The 24,205-nt window shown below is 38.1% G+C and overlaps 2 protein-coding genes across 2 annotated transcripts; both read right to left on the reverse strand.

Annotated features, from left to right (window-relative positions):
* Positions 1 to 2,214: 2,214 nt before the first annotated feature.
* Positions 2,215 to 4,526, reverse strand: LOC132956782 (NXPE family member 3-like). Its single transcript, XM_061030410.1, has 5 exons — positions 4,497 to 4,526; positions 3,821 to 4,116; positions 3,484 to 3,554; positions 3,032 to 3,238; positions 2,215 to 2,950 (listed from the first exon to the last, which is right to left on the reverse strand). The coding sequence occupies exons 1-5, from the start codon at positions 4,524 to 4,526 to the stop codon at positions 2,397 to 2,399; spliced, it is 1,158 nt and encodes a 385-aa protein (XP_060886393.1). The 3' UTR covers positions 2,215 to 2,396.
* An 11,605-nt stretch (positions 4,527 to 16,131) lies between these two features.
* On the reverse strand, positions 16,132 to 23,505 carry LOC132956436 (NXPE family member 3-like). Its single transcript, XM_061029902.1, has 7 exons — positions 23,305 to 23,505; positions 21,805 to 21,940; positions 19,151 to 19,666; positions 18,267 to 18,562; positions 17,847 to 17,917; positions 16,907 to 17,113; positions 16,132 to 16,823 (listed from the first exon to the last, which is right to left on the reverse strand). The coding sequence occupies exons 2-7, from the start codon at positions 21,919 to 21,921 to the stop codon at positions 16,279 to 16,281; spliced, it is 1,752 nt and encodes a 583-aa protein (XP_060885885.1). The 5' UTR covers positions 21,922 to 21,940; positions 23,305 to 23,505; the 3' UTR covers positions 16,132 to 16,278.
* Between the last annotated feature and the right edge of the window lie 700 nt (positions 23,506 to 24,205).

Below are 24,205 nucleotides of genomic sequence, written 5' to 3' on the forward strand. Positions count from 1 at the left end.
TGACCATTCAAGTCAAGTGAGGATCAACGAGCGTTAATCCTGACAAACGTTAATTAAGACTCTTTGAGCCACTGAGAGAAGGACCCACGGACAACTGCTTGGACCCATTCAAACCCATCTCATTATCGACTCCGACCAGACCTGCTACGGCGGTTATCGTGGGCCACTGGCATTCCTGATCCGAAATAACTCGACGGGAAGTATTGGTACCATTCGTCGGAGTTCAATTGAACACTACGCATAAGTAAGGAAGCGTTCTGATTATGAGATTGGGGTGTTGAGTCAAGCTTGTGGTATCCGAATCAAAGCCTCAGAGTCAACTTCCATCAAATTTATTAAGTTCCCTTTTTATTTTCTTTCTCAAAATCCCACTTCATTAAAATCCATCAAACAAGATTGTTAAACTCCAAACTTGACATAAGGATCTCACCATGGCAACTTAAACAATTCAATATTATTGTTATTCAAGTTATATCACTGTCATAATTATACTGATATTACTTATGCATTTCCTTTAAATTCTTCTGTTCATCATTTTTCTTTATTAGACTTTCATATAAACTTTCAGTACTCTGTCTGTGTAATTTTATGGTTTTTACTGCTTGAGAATTCATCCCAATGATATGAGACAGATTTATAGATTCATTAATTACTGCAAGTAATGTTAGTTTCCTTACTTAACAAGGATGGTGCCCCGAGTTATATATATTAAAAGTAGATACGCTACATGTGCAACAAAAAAAAACACAATGCCAAAAAGGGCACTGGAAGCGAGTGTCCAAAAATCCTGAAGGGAAAACGTCAACGAGCAAGCATGCAGGCCACTGATCAGGCAGGCAGGCACAAGCACGAAATACAGAACACTGAGGCACAGAGACACAGAGGTAGAGCTTTAGCAAAGAGCAACACATGGGAGTAGTTCACGCTGAACTATAACAAAAGTTGAGAGCCAAACGAGAATAATACCAGAGAGATATTGTATATTCAGGCGACGGGTGGTGAAAGGACCTGGGCTGCATGGGGAGAAAACCACGCCCACCTGCACACACACGGCTTTGCTCCAATGTGCATAATAGGTAGTAGTGAGTGAGAGTGGCCATTTCGGATTGTGTTTCTTCCATTGTATTAGTCTGCAGCTGTGGTTCAGTTGGTAGAGTCATCGCCTCTCAATCGGAAGATTGATGGTTCAATTTCCAGCCGGGCAATATGTCCAAATGTCCTTGCCAAAACACTTAATCCTGCATTGCTCCTGCTGCTTCAGTGAATGAATGGATTGTTGTACTTACTCTCTGATGTACATCGCTTTGGATAAACGTGTCTGCTAAGTGAATCGTACCATTCTATTACATTTAATTTGACCCGTCATTAAGGTGGTTAAATATTGCGTTTCTGCTGGAAAGGGCCATCTCTAGCCACTTTGGTGCCATAGGTGAGATTAGGAAGCCTGTCACCACAATATATGGACAAGAGCCATTGGAAACACCATCAACAGTTGAATTACTTCTCGAACAAAAATATAGATTAAAACATAGCAATATAACAATACAGTGTAAAATCTAAATTTGAGTACAGGTTTTACATAAGTGCATAACTGAAGTTAATAGTGTGATATATTTGTGTAATATTCAATAGAATTATACCAAAAATGTATATGATGTAGTCATGTTGACATCAGTAACTGTAAGCCTCGGCTAACATGCTAAGTAATGCTATTTTTTTTAAATTTGAGCTGTAGCCTACTAAACTATTTATCAACTTTCACCTAAAGCGGTAACAGGTATAGCATTGTTAACCAGCCTCAGACATGTAAGTAGTGTTTTTGGGGGTCCAGATCAGCTTTTACAGACTCAAGGCATTTTTAATTGAATGTGCTGTGTGCACTGTGTGATTTCTTTTGTTGGCTCTCCTGCTGTAACACTGTAAATGTATCCGTTGTGAGATGGATAAAGGATTATCTCATAAACTCCCATCCTAAATAATAAAAATAAAAGAGACAACGTTGATACTACTGATAAAATCAGTGTTTACAACAGTATTTAAACAAAGAAACAAGAATAAACAACTTGAGAAGAGACTCAACATTCTGAATTCTGAGCTGACAACACGATGTGTTGAGTTCTATGTTGAGTTACCTAAATTTAAAGAAGTCAACTAGTCTGAATTTAAATACATCTGACATTGGCCACTAGGCAAATCTAATAATTATCACTAGTATTTACTCACAATTCTCTGGTAAAGAGATGGATCAAAGTAGTACTTGCTTTGTCTGTATAGTCTGCTTTATGAAAAAGAAATGATTTGATAGAAACACACAAGAAGCAGAAAAACTGCTTCAGTTTTACCAACAAGAGCTGCATTTTTCCTGAATTGTTAAAATTCCTTCATTAAATTAATAGCTATCTCTTCTTTTGTGGGCATATGTAAGACAATAGAACATCAACCATATTCTTAATGATGGGACGTTTTGGATGAATGTTGTGTGGTAAGTGGTGAGCAAGAACCATATCCCATGCATCCACCAGTTGGACATTAAGTCCTTTGAACACGGCTCTGAGCACCTTGTCCACCTGAAACGAGAACCAGTCACCGTTGCTTATCACATTACCAACGTGCATAGCTTGGAGGGTCCCAGTTCTGATGACCACCAGTGTGCCAGGAGCCCTATTCAACAGACGGACCACTGCCCTGCGGATGCTCTGAAGCCGTCTGATGTAAAGTTCAATTGGAAAAGTGCTGAAATGGGCCCAGATTCCTAAAACTACAACTGTGTTGGTACCACCAACCAGCGTATCAAGTTCTTTGGAAACGTAACACTCCTTACTGGTTGGTATTATTGAAATCCGAAGAGGAAGACCATGAATGCGGTACGTTACCATGATTTTGTTTGTATTTTCCCATATCATGTAAGGTCCTGCTTGCATCGGACTGTTCAGGTTTACTGCTTTAGCCTCTGCAAGTGTGACAGAAGGAACAGATTAAGATGCAATATTAATAAACCAAATTTTGCCTACAATAACTGTGGAACAGATACCTGGAAGCGAAGCGTCGAGGTACTCAAACCACTGCCTGATGGTTGAGTCTCCATACATGTGGACCACCTTGCCTTTCAAACACTGGCTGATTGCAGAGTCGTTGTTGAATTGGTGAACGTTAAAGCCACCTAGTGATCGCCACACACCCTGGTAGTAATACCCAGAGAGTCCAGACTTCCCACTGTCTTGATTGACTGCAGGTTGCCCTGAGAATAATTTAAAAAAAAAGGATTGGGTTATTTCAGGTATCACTTATCATCAACAGACCCTTCACCCCCCATATGGGATATTCTTACTACCTAGCAATTACCAAAACAACTTAATTCTGCCAATGCCCTGGTATAAGAGAGATAGGTTGTATGTACTTTTTCACAAGTCACTTTAACTGTCAAGGTCTCAAGCTCATTCAGTTTTGATTTTTATTGGTGAGAGTAGGAAAGAGCTTGCTTACCTTTCCTTGGTGACAACACAGTGACACTGGCAGGTCCTGAAGCCGGAATGAAGACCTTCAGGTTGACATTCCTGTATAAAACTTCACATTATGTATTGTACTTTACACACACAAATATAATCACTGTCAAAACATGATTTACCAAAAGGTAAAGATTTAATTGCATTAAGTTACTCTGCCTCCATATTTTGGCTTTAAATATATATAAACACCTTTAGACTTACTCATAAATGTCCGTTGTTATTAATTAGATATATTTGAACCAGGAGATACATAGTAAGCTCTAATGTTTGTATGTATTCATCAAGTGAAAAAAGTAGTTTTTTAAACTCATTACCTTTGAAAGAGCTTCAACTCTTCGGTCTTGAGTACACTATTATATCCTGTTTTCATGTGGTTAATCCTGGCATCACAGCTCAGTTTCTTTGGCTTGTAGCAGAACCACGGGTCACCAGTATGGAGGTCAGTGTAGTTGCACTGTGGCTGGCTGGTTTGGCGTAGGCAAACATTACAGATGGTAGATTCAGAGATTGAGCCTGAGCGGAAGACGCTTTGGAAGCGAACCCTATCAGGATAATCTCTGTTTAGCCTACGTAGAACTGTGACAGCCTCACTTGAGTGGACAAGGGTCACCTGATAAAACAGAGAACAAGAGATTAAAGTTATAGCATACAAGAAATACCTCATGTACAGTACCTGTATAAATAGATAGTTCATAACAATTTTTTTTTTTGTTTCAGTGCACTGAAGTTGCTAATTTATTTAACTCAACAATCTCTCTTAAACATAAGAGATTGGTTGATATGATATACTCTCTAGCTGGCCAGTAGAACTTGTTTTATTCTCTCTGTTATATCAGCTGAAGACGGACAGAAAATGTTGGGAGGAGAAAGTGGGGGGTGACATTCAGCAAAAGGCCAACAGTGGATTCTAATCCCAGGCCACTGCAACAAGTACTCTGTAAATTGGCTCGTAACATAATATCCGGACCCTTAGTTTTTCAACTATCTAACCCAACAATTCTGACACAATCTCTGGCCCATATACAATTTTAGAGTTGCTGTAGTGTTCTGTAGAGCATCAGATCATTAAAAAGTGTAAACATAAAGTGTTATGAGTGTTGTGACCAGCCGTGTGTTGGACAGACTGAGGCCTGTGGCCCAGGTGTGAAGTGTAGGGGGAAGTCAGACTCAATTCCCTCATTGGAGTAGATCTGGGGGATAACAGCAGGGAATCACAGACTGTAGTCTCCCATTGCTCCTCGTCTCTCAAGTGCTGGCCTTCCTCCGAAGACAGGTCTGTATCACTTTCCCTGCTTCCACAGCACGTTTTTAAGAGTCTTGGTGCGTAGTCGGCAACTAGTTGGTCGAGCACAGAGAGTTTTCTTTCCTTATATTTTCTTTGACGTCGTTGAATGCAACCGGACCAGGAGCACTGCAGACTTCCACAATGTCTTCGTTTTAACTTTGAATGTTGTGCTTGTTAGCAACAGTAATCAGGGGGAATGGTTTAGATTTCATGAATTAAACTACCTACAGGACAATGCCATTGCAATAGGTAATTATTTTGACATTACTTATTGTACATTAACATTTAAGGATATAGCCTTGAACTTTACCTCAACCTGTGCACTTCCTTCCCAGGGTAAAGAGAATACAGCAGAGTAGGAGCCATTAAGGAGATCCACCACTTGTCCAGCCACACCTGCTTCAAGTGCCCTGTTGTGCAACCGGGCAACAATTGCATCTCCTCCAGACTTCTTGGGGTTACCTTGGAAGTTGTACATTTGTATCATAACTTCCAGCTGGTCTCCTACATGCCAATCTCCTCCACCCCTCCTTGGGAGAATGATGAAGGTGCTGTGGGCGGCATTACTTGTCTGACTCAATGAAAAAGGAGCTGGCAGAGGAGGATTTTCAGGCCAAGCAATGGAGTCCAATATGAGATGTTCCTCCTCAGCATCTGCAGAAGACAGTGGCTTGATGGTGCAGAAGTTGTCAGGCATGTAAGGAGCCAACACAGGACCAGTGGAAGGAGCGGAGGTCACTTTCTTCAGGAAGATGATAGAGTTTTCTTCAAAATGAATCTGGCAAGGGGTCGAAAAAGAAGGATGGTTACAACGATGTATCAAACAAATGGACTAAATTAAACTAAAAGAGGATGGAAGATTTTTCAAATATACTGCCATGATCTCTACACAAGAAAAAATGTGGGTGTTACAGGATTGCAAGGGATTTAATATGTGGATGTCAATGGACAAGAAAACATCCACCGCATCTTGACTTCACAAAGACAAGCCACTCTGCGATGCTCTTTTTATACCTAGTGTTGGGCCACGCAGGCTTAGGACAGTCTGTGCCTTTGAGTTATTTATTGAGATCACAAAGAGGACTCTTTATCCCAGAATTCCCTGCGGTACTTCACACCTACGTGTGACGTAAAGGGGGGACCGGAACCTGAGGGAGACCCCACAGGAAGGCGGCCAGGTGATAAAACTCTGAGACTCCCCTCGTTCAATCTCTTACCACGCGCTGACTTGAAGTGCTCGGAGACCAAAGCTCACCTCCTGTTTCCTGCAACAATCTTCCTTTGTTTTAAGTTTTGGCGTGCAGGTAATCCGCGGCCGGCAGTGTTCTAAATTCCGAGCTCGGATTGTCCAGTGAACGCATCCCAGTTTCTCGGAGAGCGTTAGGCTATAACAGATCATCAGAAAGATAACGGTCTTATTCCGTCCTGCAACGAAAGGACATCAACGGACATCTTTCCACTCGACGGAGAACCAACGAAGCCGCTCTTGCCGTAAGGGACCCTCGCCGCCATCAGACGCCTCTACACCAGGACAGACAGAAGATCTGTTTTATCGCCGGACTCCTTTTTCCTTCACCAATCGCAGGCAAAGCGATTCACAAGTGAGGCTTAATTAGGTCTGGGAAGAATTAGCTTTAGAGAGTGTTTTTAACAATTGATTGATTGAAGCAGAAACTGTAATTTTTATCTTTGTTGGACCGTCGCGTCCTGAGTTTTACCGACTTAAAACTCTTGTTGTTCCCATTTCGGACCGCTGCGTCCTATATGTGTCTAGCGTAACAGCGTTATAACCGGGTATTACTCTTCTGATCAGAAAGGCCAGTGTAAGTCGTATTAACTTGAATTCGGCCATTGGTTTGTTTCTGTGAATGAAGGGAATTACTCCGAGTTGTGGTGCGGGATTCGGACTGTGATCCGGCCTCTTCAGGCACGCATTTCTCTCCTCCTCTACGCTCCTTTTTTTATCCTCTTTTCTTCCCCCATTACGCACATAGGCTACACACCCACACACACAGAGATCTATACACTCGCGGCCATCCAGACGCCTCAGAGACACAGATCGTGTAGGGCCGAACTCGGTCTCTTTTAGACATTAAGGCCACATTAGGTCTTTGTTAGGTGTGCCATCGTAAGGGCGACCACGTGGGACGAAGCAATCTCCCCCTTTTCTTCTTCCCCCCCTCTCTCTCTTTCACACACACACACACACACACACACACACACACACAGATTTACACCTCATTCACAAGGTGTGCTTGATAATGTTTGTTTGCTTAGATTAGTTTATAATAGTTATTTGTTTGATTAAGTTAATTGATTTTGGATTGATGTTGCTTTGTTTAAATAAATTCTGTTATAATTTAAGAAAGCAGTTGTTTGTGATTACTGGTGTATTTGCATTGTGATATAAGCTGGGTGTGAAGGCTTTGTGTACGGATTTCACGCCTTCAATTTATTAAATATAGTTATTAATTATTAATAATATTAGTAATTAAATAACTAATCTGAGACTGATTTGAGTGATATTTTGGTTATATTTCCCTGAGTACAGGGTGGTGCCCCAAAACGAGATTAAACATAGTTTAATGATATTTTATTTATATTATTAATAATTAGAAATAATTATTAAAGAATATAACCAAAGTTGACTTGATACAACCCGAACACTAGAAATGTTACTCGCCTGTTTCCTGTTAACCTTATTAACTGTAAGATGTTCCATCAGCTGTTATTTAAAGCATTTTACAACTTTTATACTATTTTGTTGCCACTGTCCCAACTGTTTTAAACATGTCTTCACCATCAAATTTAAGTACAATTTATTTTTAAATGGAAAATGACTTCCCCTCCCAGACTTTTCTGTGGTAAATTGATGCACCGTGCTCCGGCATCTGGTAAAAATAGAAGCCTTGTGTAACTGGCCGAGCTGAGACAGTGGAAGCTGGTGGAATTTGGCCGTCAGACACACTCTGGCTCAGCATTGAAAAAAGTTTTTGTTACTCCCCTACAGGCCTTAGCTTTCATAGACGTCCTATTAGGGGACATTCAAATGGTTAAATGGACCAGAGTCACACCAAAGATGTGAACGAAAGTAAAAGCATCTTTTGGTTTGCAATCTCGGGACTAACTCACATTGAATTTATAAAGGGTTTTATTCCCTTCCATACAGATGCAGGATTTAGGAAATGGTCAGAATATGAACTCACTAAGCTACAACAACTCCACAGGGATAGAAGTCTAAAATTTGAACAGTTAAATAGGAATTCACACTTCCTAACACTGATTTCTTTATATATTTACGGTTCAGGACATTTTCCACTAAGCATAAAGAATGGAATAAAGTCTTGGAGCCCACTTGAATTGAGGAGTTTCTGTTTATAGCACAAACTGGAAATGGGGGTAAGAAAATTACAAGTCACTTTTATCATGTATTTTCAGGTATGACTTTGAAAATTGCAAAGCAGATAAAAGGAAGATGGGAAACTGAAATTAATGTAGACATACCAGAGGGAAAATGGTAGAAATATGAACTGAAGCACATCTTGTAGCCAATTCTAATACATGGAGGGAATTGAAGTGGAAGATAATGAGATACTTACGGACACCAGTAATAGTGGTTAAAATGGTCTCAGCATACTGTGATACATGTTGGATAAATAGTGGTAGAGAAATCAGTCCATATTTTGGACATTAAAAACATTTTGGGAGGAGGTTTCTGAGGCTCAGGAAACAATATTTCATCAAAAGATCGAATGAGGAAATACTGGGCCTAAAACCGATAGGTTGATGGTAGAGCTATAAAATACCTTTTAGAAATAGTGATAACAGCAGCTCTCAAATGTATCACAATTAAATGGTTAAAACCTGACCCTCCAACATATAGTACATGAGGAAGGGTAATACAAGCAATTTTTTAATATTATGGTATAATTAATGAAATTGAGTTAAAAGGGGTAGATTAAATCATTCTTCCTTCTTTTCGGGCATGAAAGAACGAATGAACGATGATTTGTCCTTCTTATGTTGTGTATTCACTTTATTTTTTTACATATTTTTAATTACAGCTATTTTATTACTTTGTTTTTTTTTACATTTTTACGTTCCAAATAAATAAATCTAAATCAAATCAACAAGGCAGCTCATATTGACCGTACCAATAATTATCCCTTTCACGCATACTGGTCACTACAATGGACAGCTATTCAAAAGCTGTTTTCCACTCCAGTGGACTTTAGCAAGTCAGCCCATACACTGTCATCCATTGGCCAGCTGTTGTAAGTGTACCAAAATGTAGATGGCCCATATAACTTGCAGGTGATGTTTTTTTCTTAACATCAAGTAAAAACTAAGGAGCAATGTTATTGTGAAAGGATCAAATATTGATTTTAGTTTTGGAGAAAATCATGATTTATCAGCTGTCCACTAGTTGGACATTGTGCATTGCTGGCTACATTTCAATGACAATACTGAGACTTTGCTAATCGTGAAAATAACTGATGTTGGGATGGTTTTGGTTACTCTTCATAAATTGATTTTCTCCCAATAAATGTTGTTCAGGCAGCCTTCAGGCAAAAACTGAGCAGGTAATTTTAGCTCATCAAACATGTTTTTCCTTTTTTAAACAGGAACACTCAAAAACTCAAAGACGTTCATTCTTCAAAACTTAAATTTAAATGGATCTCTCCACCCCAATTGACATGTGAAAACTGCAAATGTGATTTTGAAAGGGGAAGAATTCTGATCTTTTTTTATGCACTACAAGATAAATAAATAAAAAAGATTTGCATTATAGAGTTGCATGATGTCCACTCTAGTGGACACTCCTGTAACTTCAGAATTACTAATTTTAACAAAATTTAAAAAATTAATTCAACATTTCATGTCTTAAGAAGTCACAGTGCAAAATCAAATGTCACATTTTAAGAGTATTTAAAGTCCAACTAAATCACATCTTACCTTTTAACTGCTTCATCATGTAAACACCTGTGATTCTTTTTTTTTCATTGCATGCAGGGATGGCATCAAGTTTGTGTGCATGTCATGTATGCATTTTCCCTGCTGTCTCCAACAAGCATTTATTTAATTACTACTAACAATAAAGTATCATTAAGATGTTATTTTCTGTGAAAATGTCATAACATTAAACACTTACATGGAATAATTGAAAACACAAGTTTTCTAAGTTTGTCTCTTTAAGGAATAAAGCAGTGAAATATTTGAATTAAAAATGCTCCCCTCATAAATGTTATATTATCATCTGTCCCACCTTTGACAAGGTGAATAGCTGGTTAGGATTTTGGGGGTGCAGCAGGTGGGCATCATTTTCAAGTAGGGCCCATGCTAGTGCCCTCACCCCCCAGCCCCTGTAGTGTTTATTTGCAACCAAAACGATTAATGTTATCTGAGAGTACATCGAAAGAGACTGTTGTAAATAGTCTCCTGTAATCAGACTCATAAAAAAACATTCAAATTCCACCTTTAAAGTGTTGCCACTAATCCCAGTTCTCACCTGCAGCAGGTCCATGTTTCTTAGTACAAAGAACAACACAGTCAGAAGGAGAAGGATGACACAGGTCTTCAGAAGTTTCATGCTGACATGGTTACTCATAAATCCTTTTAGGCACATGGTGAGTCCTCCTCTGGTACTTGATTAAAACAACAGAAACGTGAAACAGACTCGGTGTTAAGTTTATCATGAATCCTTCTTGAAGACACTTAAATTAGTCACAGATTATTAACAGAAGTTTTTTTATTTTAAATGTTTGTACTGTCTGAAGTTGAGAGTTCTTGCTGTTTGAATTCGACCCTGCTTTTATTTTAGTATAAAGTAAGGATCACCTTGTGGATCAGAAAAAGCCAACTCGTTACAGGTCAAAAACCAAATATAACAGCTAAAATGAACAGTAAGAATAGTGAGATGTTGATGTCAAACGGTGGATATTACATTTGACTTTTAAACTGAACTGTCTACAATTGAAATGAGACATTCAAAGATGCAGCTGTGTTGTTCTTTCCATCACTGTGCCTACAGAGAGACACTACGGAGGCTTGTCCACAGTGTGACCAAAGGGACAAAATATCATGAGATTAATGGCGATTAAAACAAAAATAATGCATTAAGTTGGGACCTTAATTTCTTTAATTTAAAACTTCTGCTGACAGCCCTAGTTCACACTAAGCGTCAAATTTTCACAGTCAGGTGTGCATGATCAGGAAATCTGATCTCATGAAGTAGTGAAGTAATTTGTGGAAAATAGGTTGTATGTAAGGTCGGGTTAGTTTCCCTGCAGGCACACAGTAATGCCTGCATGAAGGAAACATACATTCAGCCTAACTAAAGATTATTTTTAAAATAACTTTTTAAATTGGTACTATTTTGTTACTTTATACTTTAACACAATTACATTTCACATTCTAATTCTGTTCCATTTATTCCTCAAAGTTTTTTCTTCAGTTTCAATTGTTACTTTGTAGATTCAAAAAAACAATTATTCTAAAAATCATGATGTGTAATTTTAGATATTATACATTCAATCAACCTCATCAACTCTGTGTCTCCTAGCTTCAGCATGTGATACCATGTCTACAGTACTTTAATTTAAACTGGTCAAATAGCTCATTCTTACCTTTGAACTAATTTCATATAAAAAACTGTAAATGGAGGACTGTTTGTCATATGATTTTTTTTTAAACTGATTTAATCATTTAACAGATTGATAAAGTATGCTGTAACAGAGTAAATGTGACACAGGAGTACATCCTCCAAAAGGTTTAAGCAAATAATTATTCAGCAGCATAAAAGGGGTTTAGAAAAACTGCAAAATACCCAAACGGAAACATGTTGTTTACACAACATGAATAAAAAATAAAAATAAAAATTATACCCTTAATCAAAATAAAGAACATTATGTCTTACCTCAGTAGAGATTAATATGGAGAGAACACAGTGGTGAAATCTTCTTAATGTGATGGTGATCAAATAATAAAAAGAAGTTTATTTCTCTGAGTTTTAGTACTATGATAGAATCCTTCACTTACAGATAACAGACAACCTGTCGTAACAAGAAGCATCAAGACAACACAAAAAGTCATTGGGTTTTCAGAGGGAGGGTTTCACTGCCAAGAATGTTGCCTCCCTTTATTCTACCCTCTATATGATTGTCTTTGGTGACTGCCTTTTTTTTTAAAAGAGAAAACAGGAAGATACAGTTACTGATAGGAACATACACCAGCTATACATTCTCAAACCCTGCAGGCAGTATCCTGAATCAAACCAGTTTTACAGGATTTTTTGTTCTCTAAAAGGTTAAAGTTGTTCTCGCCCAGGTTGCTACGCTGAGTTTCAACTGAATTTTCCAAACTGGACTCACTGAATGTGAAAGAAGAACAAACTCCATCCACAGTTAAGAGGAAAGAGCCTTCAACTAGATTGGTAGTTGTTGTAGTTGCTGTAACATCCCTCCTAGATGCTCTGACAACAAGATACAAATTGTCATGAATGGTTGGAAAACAAGGAGAGGTGGACCCAAGTGCAGAATAAACTAAAAGTATTTAACAATCAAAAAAGGCAAACAAAAACTTACTATCAAAATCCAAAACAAAAAAACAAGAAGACACTAGTAGACTGACAACTGACATACAACAATGAACTGACACAGGAGGGAAGAAACACAGAGACTAAATAGACACAGTGGTAATAAAACACAGGTGAGACTAATGACACAGGTGAAGACAAGAAACACTGAGGACAACTACAAAATAAATACATGAAACACTGAAGACACTGTAGAATGAAAAATTAAGAAACTAGAACATAGAGGGAAACACCAGGGAAGAATGAGACCTAAAAGATAAAAAAACATCTGAACTGTGAAAAACAAAACTAAACAGAACAAATCATGATACAAATATGTTTTTGATTAAAATTGCAAATACTTTTAATTCTAAATATATATATGTATATCATATAATTGTGGATTTCTATTACATATATATATATATAACAATAATATTTGTGCGTGAAATATGTTTGTGAATCTTATTTTTTGTATTTGTGGTTTTTTTTACATATAGAATTATAAATATGTTGTGTGTGCATTGAAATACATTTGTGAATCCTGATGTGTGCAATCATGAATATTGAGACTGATCTAACTCCATACTCATCTCTCTCTCTCGCTCTCGCTCTCTTTCTCTGAAGTTGATGTGATACTGCTCTGTTCATATTGCTGTGTCTTGTCTCTCCTCAGGAGTCGAGAGGGATTTCTTTTTCAAACAGGAGTTTTGTTATGTTGCACAGATGCACTGTCTTTTGCGCTCTCTCTCCCCCGTTTTCTCTCTCTCTCTCTCTCTTGTGCATGCAGCAATTTTATGAATAAACGAAAATTTTAATAAAAACAGGTTGGAAATGTAGTTACTTACGGCCATAAATATACTTGGGCGGCCCGCTATGTGTGGGACACACTGGTTATTATTTCATAACTTGCATACTTTCAAAATGTGCTTCATATCACTCAATCTGAAAACTCTGGCCACAGCACTATTAAATCACATCAATGATGTCATTGTTGAATTTTAGTTACAATATATTAATCACATCAGCACAAAACAAACAGTAGCCTTTATTTCAGACTGATCATTACTACTTACTACATACATGATGCTCTATAATCCCTCAGCTACAAACAGACACCTCCTTACACAACATGATGAGAGCAGATGGTGAAAGGTTGAGAATGACATGTTAAGAACATCCTGAACTACAGGAATGTGGTCTCTCAACATGGTTCGTTTGAATGTATTGAAAGGTGAGACTGTTTAGGGCGGTGCTCGTTCATTGTTCAGGTGAAGGTATACGTGTTCTTGTATGAGGGTTTAAAGTTATACTGGGGAGATGACTGTACCACAGTCATTTGAAACAGCTGTAATTAAACCTCTTCTTAAAAAGCCTACTCTTGATTCAATAACATTAGCTAACTATAGACTTATATCTAGCCTTCCTTTTATCTCAATTAAATGACTTTACATCTACTGGAATGTTTCTGATTTTGCGTTTGGATCATCATTTGTTTTTTGGGCCCTTAAGTGTCCCCTGAACTGGAGACTATGAATTGATATGTGTGCTGGAAATTTCTGTAATGAGAGATTGTTTAATAAAAGATCTTTGAGTCATTCAGTTGTATTTGTTGGCATTTTATTATTCCTTTTACAAATGTACAGATTGAAAGATAAGTCTGCAGCAAAGCCCAGAGAAGGGCAGTCCAACTCCACACTATATAGACATTCAGTTACAAAGTTATGACGCACCCACTGTGGCAATGCTAAGATAAAAAAGAAACACCTGATAAGGACAGTTCTCGGTGTGGATCCAAGGAGGATCTGTAATTATAATCTTCGTGTGCATCACTAACAGTCTAGTACATTTCCAGGAGGCACATACATTTCCCGTTACATTTGTTTTTTAGAATTGCATGTTTAGGCTTTTGTTGTTTTGGTGTGCGCTCAACCAGGAACTTGATGTTTATTTGTTGATTCAGAGCGCACGAAATAATGATGATTGGTTGTAGGCTTGTAGCCACTGATGCTGGGTGCAGCACAACTCAAATAGTGGGTTTACACTTTTCTCTTGAAGAAAATAAATCAAAATAAACCCCTAAAGTAACCTCAGATCATTTACTAAACCAAATTAACTTTCAATAATTAAGTGATATTGTACCAGTAACTTAAATATAAAAGAAATGATTAGAAAGAAAACATTTCTCAGAATTAAAACCCCTTCAGTTGGTCTGCCCCAGTGATGTCAGCGATGACCTCATCAAACTGAAATTGTCAACTCCCTATTGGAAAAAGAGGTCAAAGAAGGATTCATGATCAGTCCATTTGACGATCCCCCATTTCCAGTATTCAGAGTCAGCCATAGCCACCAGGAAATACTATGGAAAATAGAGGCCCACAAAGCTCACACATTCCATCAACAGTGTCATTTCTTGTCCTGACTTCTCTATTCAATATGCATCTTTTATCACACCCCCTCAAACACGGAAATCCAGTTGGAAAATCGATATGAAATGTTCAGTCTACATCAGGGGTTCTTAACCTTTTTGACCTCGGGGCCCAACTTTTCCAGTACTGTACAGGTTATCTGATGGATAACCTGCGGTTTGCGGTGCGGTGCCGCGGCCCCCGCGGCCCACAGGTGCAAAACGGAAAGTTTTTTGCGGCCCTCTAGGTGGCGCTCGCGGCCCAAGTGTGGGCCGCGGCCCCATGGTTAAGAATCACTGGTCTACATGGTACTATGCAACCCTGCTGGATTTCCACCTACCTGGGCTTCTCCACCGAACCCTGCGGGGGGCCTTTTCCCGTCCCACTACCCACCGTTCGAAGCTGAACTACACTCTGGCTTCACGGCAATCTGCAGCAGATCATCCTCCCTCACCTGCTTCCTTGCAGCGAGTGGATCCTGCATCGCTAGCGATGGAGTCGAACACCTTGGTTATTGGTGATTCCATAGTGGGCCATGTCAGGAGAAGATCAGCGGTGACATACTGTTTTCAAGGCGCAATGGTGTTGGACATACTGGATAGGATCCCCAGTCTCTTGGCAAAACACCCACGCGTTACGAACATCATCTTACATATCGGCTGCAATGATGTTTCAAAGCGATCTTCAGAAATATTAAAATATGACTTTAACAGACTCCTTCGCTCGCTGGATTCATGTGGCAGGTGTGTTTTTGTCTCCGGCCCCATTCCTCCACTAGGCCGAGGTGCCGGTCATTTTTGCCGCATCCTCAGTCTCCACACATGGCTGCAGTCTACCTGGGCAGTCCATAATAGTCCTGCTTTCATTGATAATTTTAAACCTCTTTTGGAATTTTCACGTTTGGGCTACTGCAACTCACTTTTCACTTTAGTCAGTCCTCAATGGCCAGACTCCAGCAAGTGCAGAATGCTGCTGCTCGGATTTTAACAAATGCAAACTGCAAGTCAAACATTACCCCAATCCTTTCCTCCCTCCATTTGCTGCCCTGTACTTACAGGGTCGATTTAAAAATTATTTAAAAAACTTTTAAAACACAACACGGTCTAGCCCCTGCCCCCCTTACATTAAAGAACTTTTAACCCCTTATGCTCCGAGCCAAATCTTAGATCATCAAGAGCACCATTATTAGTCGTTCCTAGATCTAGGCTGGTTACTAAGGGTTACCCTACCCGTAGAAATTGGGCTGGAAAACTGTTCCTATTTTGAAATCCTTGCTCCAAACACATTTTTATAAGAAGGCCTTTTTAACGATTGATTAGTAATTAATGTCCTGGTTTAATTCATTGAATACATTTTTATAACTCACCAATGTTTTATCCTGATTCTTTTGTGAAGCACTTTTCATGTATGTTTTATTATGTTTGATTGAATGCATTCTGTAAAGCACTTTGTAACCTTGTTTAGATAAGTGCTATATAGATAAAGTTATTTTTATTATTAAATGCACTATTGGGGACACATGAGGGACAATATAATGTTAATCATATTCTTAATGATGGGAGGAGGTGGGTGAACGTAGTGAGGTAGGTGGTGGGCCAGAACCATCTCCCAGGCATCCACCAGCTGAACATTAAGTCCTTTGAACACAGCTCTGACCACCTTGTCCTGTTGAATAGCATACCAGTCATTAAAGGCAAATATATAGGGATTTATCCCTCTGAGGTTTGGAGTCCTGATGACCACCAGCGTGTCTGGAGCCCTGTTTAACAGACGAATCACCGCCCTGCGGATGCCGTAAAGCCTTCTGATGTAGAATTGCATTGGGAAAGGAGTGAGGTGGGCCCAGATACCAAAAATTACAACTGTGTTGGTGCCACCAACTACATCATCTATTTCATTGGCAATGTAACGCAGCTCACTGGTTGGGATAAGGACGGAAACACTCAGAGGAGGACCGTGTAAGTGGAACTTCACCAAGATGTTTTTTGCATTGTCCCATATCATGAAAGGTCCTGATTTCTTTGGATTATTGCGGTTTATCTCCTTAGCATCTGAAAGTATGAAAAAAGGAGCAGATTAAGCTGTGATATAAATACAATTAAACTGTTGCCTGAAATCACTGTGAATCAACTACCTGGAAGTGAAGCATCAAGGTACTCAAACCACTGCCTGACGGTGGAGTCTCCATACAGGTGGACCTCCTTTCCTTTCAGACACTGACTGATGGCAGAGGAGTTGTTGAATTGGTGGACTTTGGTGCCACCTAGTGATCGCCACACACCCTGGTAGTAATACCCAGAGAGTCCAGACTTCCCACTGCCTTGACTATCCATGGGTTGCTCTGAGAATTGTTGATCAAAATAAGCATTTGGTTATTAAACTCATTGTTGTATCATTTGTCCACAGATCCCCTAAAAAGGCCAAAACAAGGTCTCTGCTTTACCTTACTCATTTTACTTTACACTGATGAGGACATTATACACATGTCACAAAAGCATTTGTAGTGGCAACTTTCATAAACAGTTTTTATCACTTAGTAGGAGACAATCTGTTATTTAATTCTGAAATATTTACTGTAAATGATATTCTTATTTCTTATGATCTAAATGTTGTGTTTTACTAACATGAACTGAAATCAAAATTCTTAAATTTAATGGATCATGATTAAAATGGCTTCTACAGAGTTCTTTGATGTTTTTCAAAAGATTAAGTTCATGCTTTACTACAATATAGTGAGTGTATGTCTCGAATGTACATGTTTATTGTGGTTAAGGAAAATGTTACCAAATGCTTTTTATTTGACAATGTTAATTATTTAAAGTAAAATATTTACAGATGTTAAGTGGTTTGAGTTTTTTATTAGTACACTGGTACTGAGTTAATGAGATAAGCACTTGCAGCTCTTCCTCAGTTTTGTAGCTAGAAGCTGGTTTATTTTTATATATTTTTTGCTTATATGTATATCTGCTTGAATACAGAGAGTTAGGTTTTATACATTTTTACCAAACCATTTTTATTTTCAAGGTCACATGGAGATTTTTTTAAAAGTTGAAAATAGAAAAGTTGTGCTTTACCTTTCCTTTGAGGCAGCACAGTAACATTGGCCGGTCCTGAAGCCTGAATGAAGACTTGCATGTTGACATTGCTGGGGGGGAAAAGCTCCCATGATTAAGAATCTCTTAAACACACTACAATATGTAAATGTCAAATGTGATTCACCAAAAGGTAGCACTTTAGTCACCGTAAATTACTTTGCCTCCATATTTGGACTCTAAAGATACACTTTATAGTTTTGTTGATGAGAGAGACTTTAATTGTTCAGACTAAGTGTTTTGATAGGTATCATCTTACACTATAAACATCTTGAGATTTTATCTTTGCCTCCTGTGATTATAAACATGACATTTCCCCCCAGGAGATACATACTTTACACTTTGTTTATAGTCATTACATGTAAAAGTAGATGCATCGTTTCTATTGCTGTGCTCCCTCACCTTTTGAAAAGTTTCGCCTCATTAGCCTTGAGTTTTATACCCATTCCTCCATTCATGTGGTTCATCCTGGTATCACAGCTCAGTTTCTTTGGCTTATAGCAGAACCACGGGTCACCAGTACGGAGGTCAGTGTAGTTGCACTGTGGCTGGTTGGTTTGACGTAGACAAATATTACAGATGGTAGTTTCAGAGATTGAACCTGAGCGGAAGAGGCTCTTTAAGATAGTCCTATCAGGATGTTCTCTGCTTAGCCTACGGAGGACTGTGATAGCCTCGCTTGAGTGGACAAGCGTCACCTGATAAAACAAAGAACAAGAGTTTAAAGTCATATCATACAAGTCATGCCTACTAATTATTAATTGAATAATTAGAAAACAAAGTTGTATTTTTGGTGTCAGCTGACTGAAGTTGTTCATTTATTTTAAATTAAAAGCTTAAGAGACATTGATGCAAATGGTCAACTCCCCACTAGCTGGCCAGTAGAACTTGTTTTCTTCAACATGTATATTTTTGGACCTGTCTCATCTTAATTGGATAGGACAGCTGACAACAACAGGAAATGTTGGGAGAAGAGAGTTGGGGATGACATTAAGCAAAGGGCAAAGGTCAGATTTGAACCCCATGCCGCAGCAAAGGGGACTATACCCTATGTAAATTGGGTGTACATCATACCCACTAGGCTATTGGAACCCCCAGTTTTTAAAACTTCCACAATGTCTTTTCTTTTTTCTTACTTTTTATGTTGTTGTTTGTTTGCAAAAGTAAGTCAGGGGGAATGGTTTAGATTTCATGAATTAAATGACCTACAGGACATTGCATTAGGTAATTATTTAGTCATCACTTATTGTACATTAACAATTTAAAGATATAGCCTTGAACTTTACCTCAACCTGTGCACTTCCTTCCCAGAGTAAAGAGAATACAGCAGAGTAGGAGCCATTAAGGTGATCCACCACTCGTCCAGCCACACCTGCTTCAAGTGCCCTGTTGTGCAATCGGGTAACAATTGCATCTCCTCCAGACTTCTTGGGGTTACCTTGGAAGTCGTACATTTTTATCATAACTTCCAGCTGGTCTCCTACATGCCGCTCGTCTCCAACCCCCCCTGGGAGAATGGTGAAGGTGCTGTGGGCGGCGTTACTTGTCTGATTCAATGAAAAAGGAGCTGGCAGAGGAGGAGTTTCAGGCCAAGCAATGGACTCCAATATGAGACGTTCCTCCTCAGCTTCTGCAGAACACAGTGGCTTGAAGGTGCAGAAGTTGTCAGGCACTGGAGGAGCAGTGTGGGGAGCAGTGTGGGGAGCAGTGGGAGGAGCAGTGTGAGGAGCAGTGGGAGGAGCAGTGGGCTGAGTAGAGGTCACTTTCTTGTTGATGATGGCAGAGTTTTCTTTATAATTTAGCTGGCAAGGAGTTGAAAAAGAAGGATGGTGACAAAGATGCATTGAACAAATTTACTAAAATAAAATAAACAAAAAAAAGATGGAATATTTGTCCAAATACATTTGTATTATTAATAACTGTTTATTTTTAAAACTTTAATCTGCCGGAAGTCACTTTGGAATTATTCTTAACTTGACCTAAGGACAATAGTCGTTTACATTTCTTGATCTTACAGCATGCTCTCCCCTTATGAACATTTAATTCACAAATGTTCTCTTATTTACTCTTTTCAATGATCAAAGTTGTGTTTTAATTTTTCCAATTATATATTGTCTACTTTTCCCTCTCAAAGTTAGGTGTTTCTGTATCTGGCGCATTATTAATTTAATGGCGGATTATAGACATTTTAGAAGACCAGGCCGATACACTGAGGGCCACTCTATAAAATACTGAAGTAATATCCACTGCAATGATCTCAACATGGAAAAAAAAGTGTTTTGGGACAGAATTGCTCGGGATCTAATATGATGATGTCAGGGGATAAGAAAACAAAGGATCCTTTCTTCTGCCCCTTCATCAACTCCATTTTCCATTGTATGAGCAATTGCACTGCTATGTAACTGTCAGTCTAAGTGAGACAACAACTAGGAAGATGTGTGAGTCACTTGAGACAACAGAGTGCCACCAAGATGTCACTCTGTGAATTATGTGATTCTGCAAATCTTTCTATCAAACCAGGAGTGTACAGGAAAAGTACAATATGTCACATTTTATTACGTTCTTTACACTAAAATATCTAAATGAATTAAAAATTGACTAAGCTTGTGTTGTAATAACTTTATTTCTATAGTTATGGACTAAGCCTATGTTATATATTTGTCACATCTATCAACAATCTACAATCTAACAACACCCACTGCCCCCCCATGTAGCTTATTAACCTGCACGAGGGAAGATAACAAAATGATATACAATTTATATCAGATTTAAATGAACTCTGCTATACAGCTGCACAGCATAATTTATATGGCAAGGTACAGCAGCTGTCTGAATGGAGCTAGTGCAAATTTATAGAGTCTGTGCATACTTTAAAGGCTGAATGTGTGACATTTTACACATAAATACAGTGGAAATCAAGTATATCCTCTGAAAATAACTTTGAGTCATGACTGTCTACAAGGAGTGCGACACCCGAGTCCCACTGTCTGTGATGTTTTCTGAGCTGTATCTACAGCGTGTTAACATGGACGGGACGGCCGGCCGGCTGCTCCCCTCACTCAGTATTAATCTACTGCATATAGCTCTGTTTACATTTGTCAATAATTCAGTTTACTTTAAAAAGATCACTGTCCACTTATATCTCTATTCTACTGCATCTATTTTGTATTTTAACTGTAGTATTTAATTTGGTATTTTATATTTTTAGTTAAATTTTTTTAGCCTTCTTTGCACTGTCGTTATGCTTCTGCTCTGGGTGCCTTTGAATTGCCCCCAGGGGAAAAATAAAGTTTCTTGAAATTAATAGAATTGAAATTATCCTGCTTCATGGAATACCCCTCCGGTCCTCACAGTTATGACATTATTACCCTCCTGATGTCACTTGTTGGGTGAATAGCCAGCCTGCCTCCTCAACACAAACTCTTTCAATCGGCATATATAAAATAACTGTGCTGGAGACTGGGGCGCCCCACTGTCCATATTTTAGTAATTCATTGTAAGAAAGGCTAGAAGCAGAACCCAAGTAATCTCCATGTATAAACTTAAGGACTGAGTGGACATACAAAATGTAATAATGAAGTAGACAGCTGATATCTGTGTGTTTTTATTTGTAGAGAGCAGATGAACACCTTCATTGTTGCACTTCTGTACAAACTTACATTTAATGGATTTTTTTACATATCACTTTCATTTCAGCATAAATCTTACTTAACAACTATCGTTGTATTTTAAATTCAACTACTTTTTGTATGTATTTTCACAATAATGGGTGAAATATGCATTTTGCAAATCCTAAAACTTTTATTTGTTTATGGTAAGCATCTCGCAACCCCCCTTTCAGTGTCTCAGGAGCCCCCAGGGGGGCCCAATCCCCACTTTAGTACATTGAAAGACACTCAATGACCACCTTTAAAGTGTTACCAATAATCCCAGTTCTCACCTGCAGCAGGTCCATGTTTCTTAGTGTAAAGAACAACACAGTCAGAAGGAGAAGGATGACACAGGTCTTCACAAGTTTCATGTTGACATGGTTACTTATAAAACCTTTTAGCCACATGGTGAGTCCTCCTCTGGTACTGGATTAAAACAACCAAAAGGGGAAACAGACTCTGTGTTAAGTTTATAATGTGAATTCTTCTTGAAGACACTTAACTCAGACATAAAAACCTCTGAATATTTATAGTGTCATCATGTCTCACTACCAACATCAAACTAATCTAGTCAATCGAGAATGTGATAATAGGATAGAATAGGATAGGATAGTACTTTATTGATCCCCAGAGGGGAAATTCGGGCATTGCAGACAAGTAAGGTCATAAATTAAGGTAATTATATGTTACCAAACAGGGAGTGTACAACAACACAACTTTTTGGTGCTTGAGGTTTGACAGGAACATAATTATAATGTTCATACTGATGGTCAAATTCTCACAATCAGGTGTGCCAAGGTTACATGGTCTTATGAAATGTACTGACGTCACTTGAGGACAAAAGGTTGACTTAAGGTTGGGTTAGTTTACCTGCAGGCACACAGTAATGGAGGCACAAAGGAAACATGTACATTTAGCCTAATCAATCAATCAATCAATCAATCAATCAATCAATCAATCAATCAATCAATCAATCAATCAATCAATCAATCAATCAATCAATTCTTATTTGTATAACCACAACTCATAACAAGTGTTATCTTGACACACTTTACAAAAAGCAGGTAAAAGACCTTAATACCTAACTAAAGATTGTTTTTAAGTAGACATTTATTTTGTTACTTTATACTTTAACACATTTACATTTCAGATTATAATTCTATTCCATTTATTCCTCAATGTTTTTTCTTCAGTTTCACTTGTTACTTTGTAGATTAAAAAATCAATGATTCTAAAAATCATGATGTATAATATTAGACAACATTAAATTAAGCTCATCAACTCTGTGTCTCACAGCTTCAGCATATATGATACCATGTCTACAGTAATTTAATTGAAACTGTTCAAATAGCTCATGCTTCCCGAATGACGACACTTATTTTTGGGCATTTAAATATATTTTTAAATATATCACTGTACTACCTCTAAATGGAGGACTATTTTTAATTAGATTTATCAAACTGAACATATTCTTTTAAACTGATGGGATCATAGATTGATAAAGTATGATATATGACATGGGGTTTTATATCAGAGTTTGAACTCCAACAGTGAAGAGTATTTCCTATCCCTAAAGTATCCAGTAACAAAACAAGTAAATGTGATACAGGGGTTCAATTAAAAACAAAAATCAGACGCAAGAAGCTTAAAGCATGCAGCATAAAAGAGGTACAGAAAACGTTAAAAAAATACCTTCAAAGTAGACACTAATGGAAACATGTCGTTTTCTCAGCATCTATAAAATGAAACATAAATTTCACCCAAACAAAATAAAGAATATTACGGCTTACCTCAGAAGACATTAATTTGGAGTGAACACAGTGGTGAAATCTCTGTGATGTGATGGAAATCCAAATTTTAAAAAAGTAAAACTTTTACTCAGAAAACAAGACAACCTGTCATAACAACAAGCGTCAAAAAAGTGATAAAGAAGCTTCATAAAGTCATCAAGGTTAGAAGTTCTATTATCAAGATGAATGATGCCCTTCATAAGAATGTTGCCTCCTTACATTTAACCTTTGGTTACGTATCCATCCATATATTAAAAACGCCAGCTGAACAACAACTGAACAGATGAAAACCAGTTTGACAGTAACTCAAGTATGGGCCTGTAGCATAAACTTTGCATAAACAACGCATCTCCATTGAGTACTGAAATATGTCAAGGTGGCGGAGACACCCATATGGAAAAGAACTAAAAATGTTTTACTAAATGTTTATAACTTTTATCTGAAACTTAATACACGCATGACAGGGATGGGCAATATATCTGGTTTTCATGTTTTCTTCATGTTTCCAATTAACTGATATGTAAAAATTGACCTGAGGGCCTCATTGAGGGTTGATGGGGGCCACCAGTTGCCCACCCCTGTGCATGACAGTCAAACCAAGTAAAAGATCCAGAATCCATTTTTGTAATATGAAATGTATATAACTCTTTGAAAAAACCTTTTTGAATCCTACTGTGATCATCAACATCAGAGAATGATCTTGTTACATAATTTGCATACCTCCAACATGTGCTTTATATTTCACAATCTGAAAACTCTGGCCAGAGCACTATTAAATCAGATCATATGTCATTGTTGAATTTTAGTTACAATATATTAATCACATCAGCACAAAACAAACAGTAGCCTTTATTTCAGACTGATCATTACTACTTACTACATACATGATGCTCTATAATCC

The sequence above is a fragment of the Labrus mixtus genome, chromosome 22, assembly GCF_963584025.1.
Source record: "Labrus mixtus chromosome 22, fLabMix1.1, whole genome shotgun sequence".
Taxonomy (NCBI): domain Eukaryota; kingdom Metazoa; phylum Chordata; class Actinopteri; order Labriformes; family Labridae; genus Labrus; species Labrus mixtus.

Excerpts from the sequence above, each read along its gene's own strand:
- LOC132956782 (XM_061030410.1), bottom strand. The coding sequence starts at position 4,526 with ATGGGCCAGAGATTGTGTCAGAATTGTTGG. Across the intron at positions 4,117-4,496 it reads GATTGTGTCAGAATTGTTGG|GTGACCCTTGTCCACTCAAG; the intron begins GTTAGATAGTTG and ends CTGTTTTATCAG. Across the intron at positions 3,555-3,820 it reads GAGTTGAAGCTCTTTCAAAG|GAATGTCAACCTGAAGGTCT; the intron begins GTAATGAGTTTA and ends AGTTTTATACAG.
- LOC132956436 (XM_061029902.1), bottom strand. The coding sequence starts at position 21,921 with ATGTGGCTAAAAGGTTTTATAAGTAACCATGTCAACATGAAACTTGTG. Across the intron at positions 18,563-19,150 it reads AAGGAAGTGCACAGGTTGAG|GTGACGCTTGTCCACTCAAG; the intron begins GTAAAGTTCAAG and ends TTGTTTTATCAG. Across the intron at positions 16,824-16,906 it reads CCTTGATGCTTCACTTCCAG|ATGCTAAGGAGATAAACCGC; the intron begins GTAGTTGATTCA and ends TCATACTTTCAG.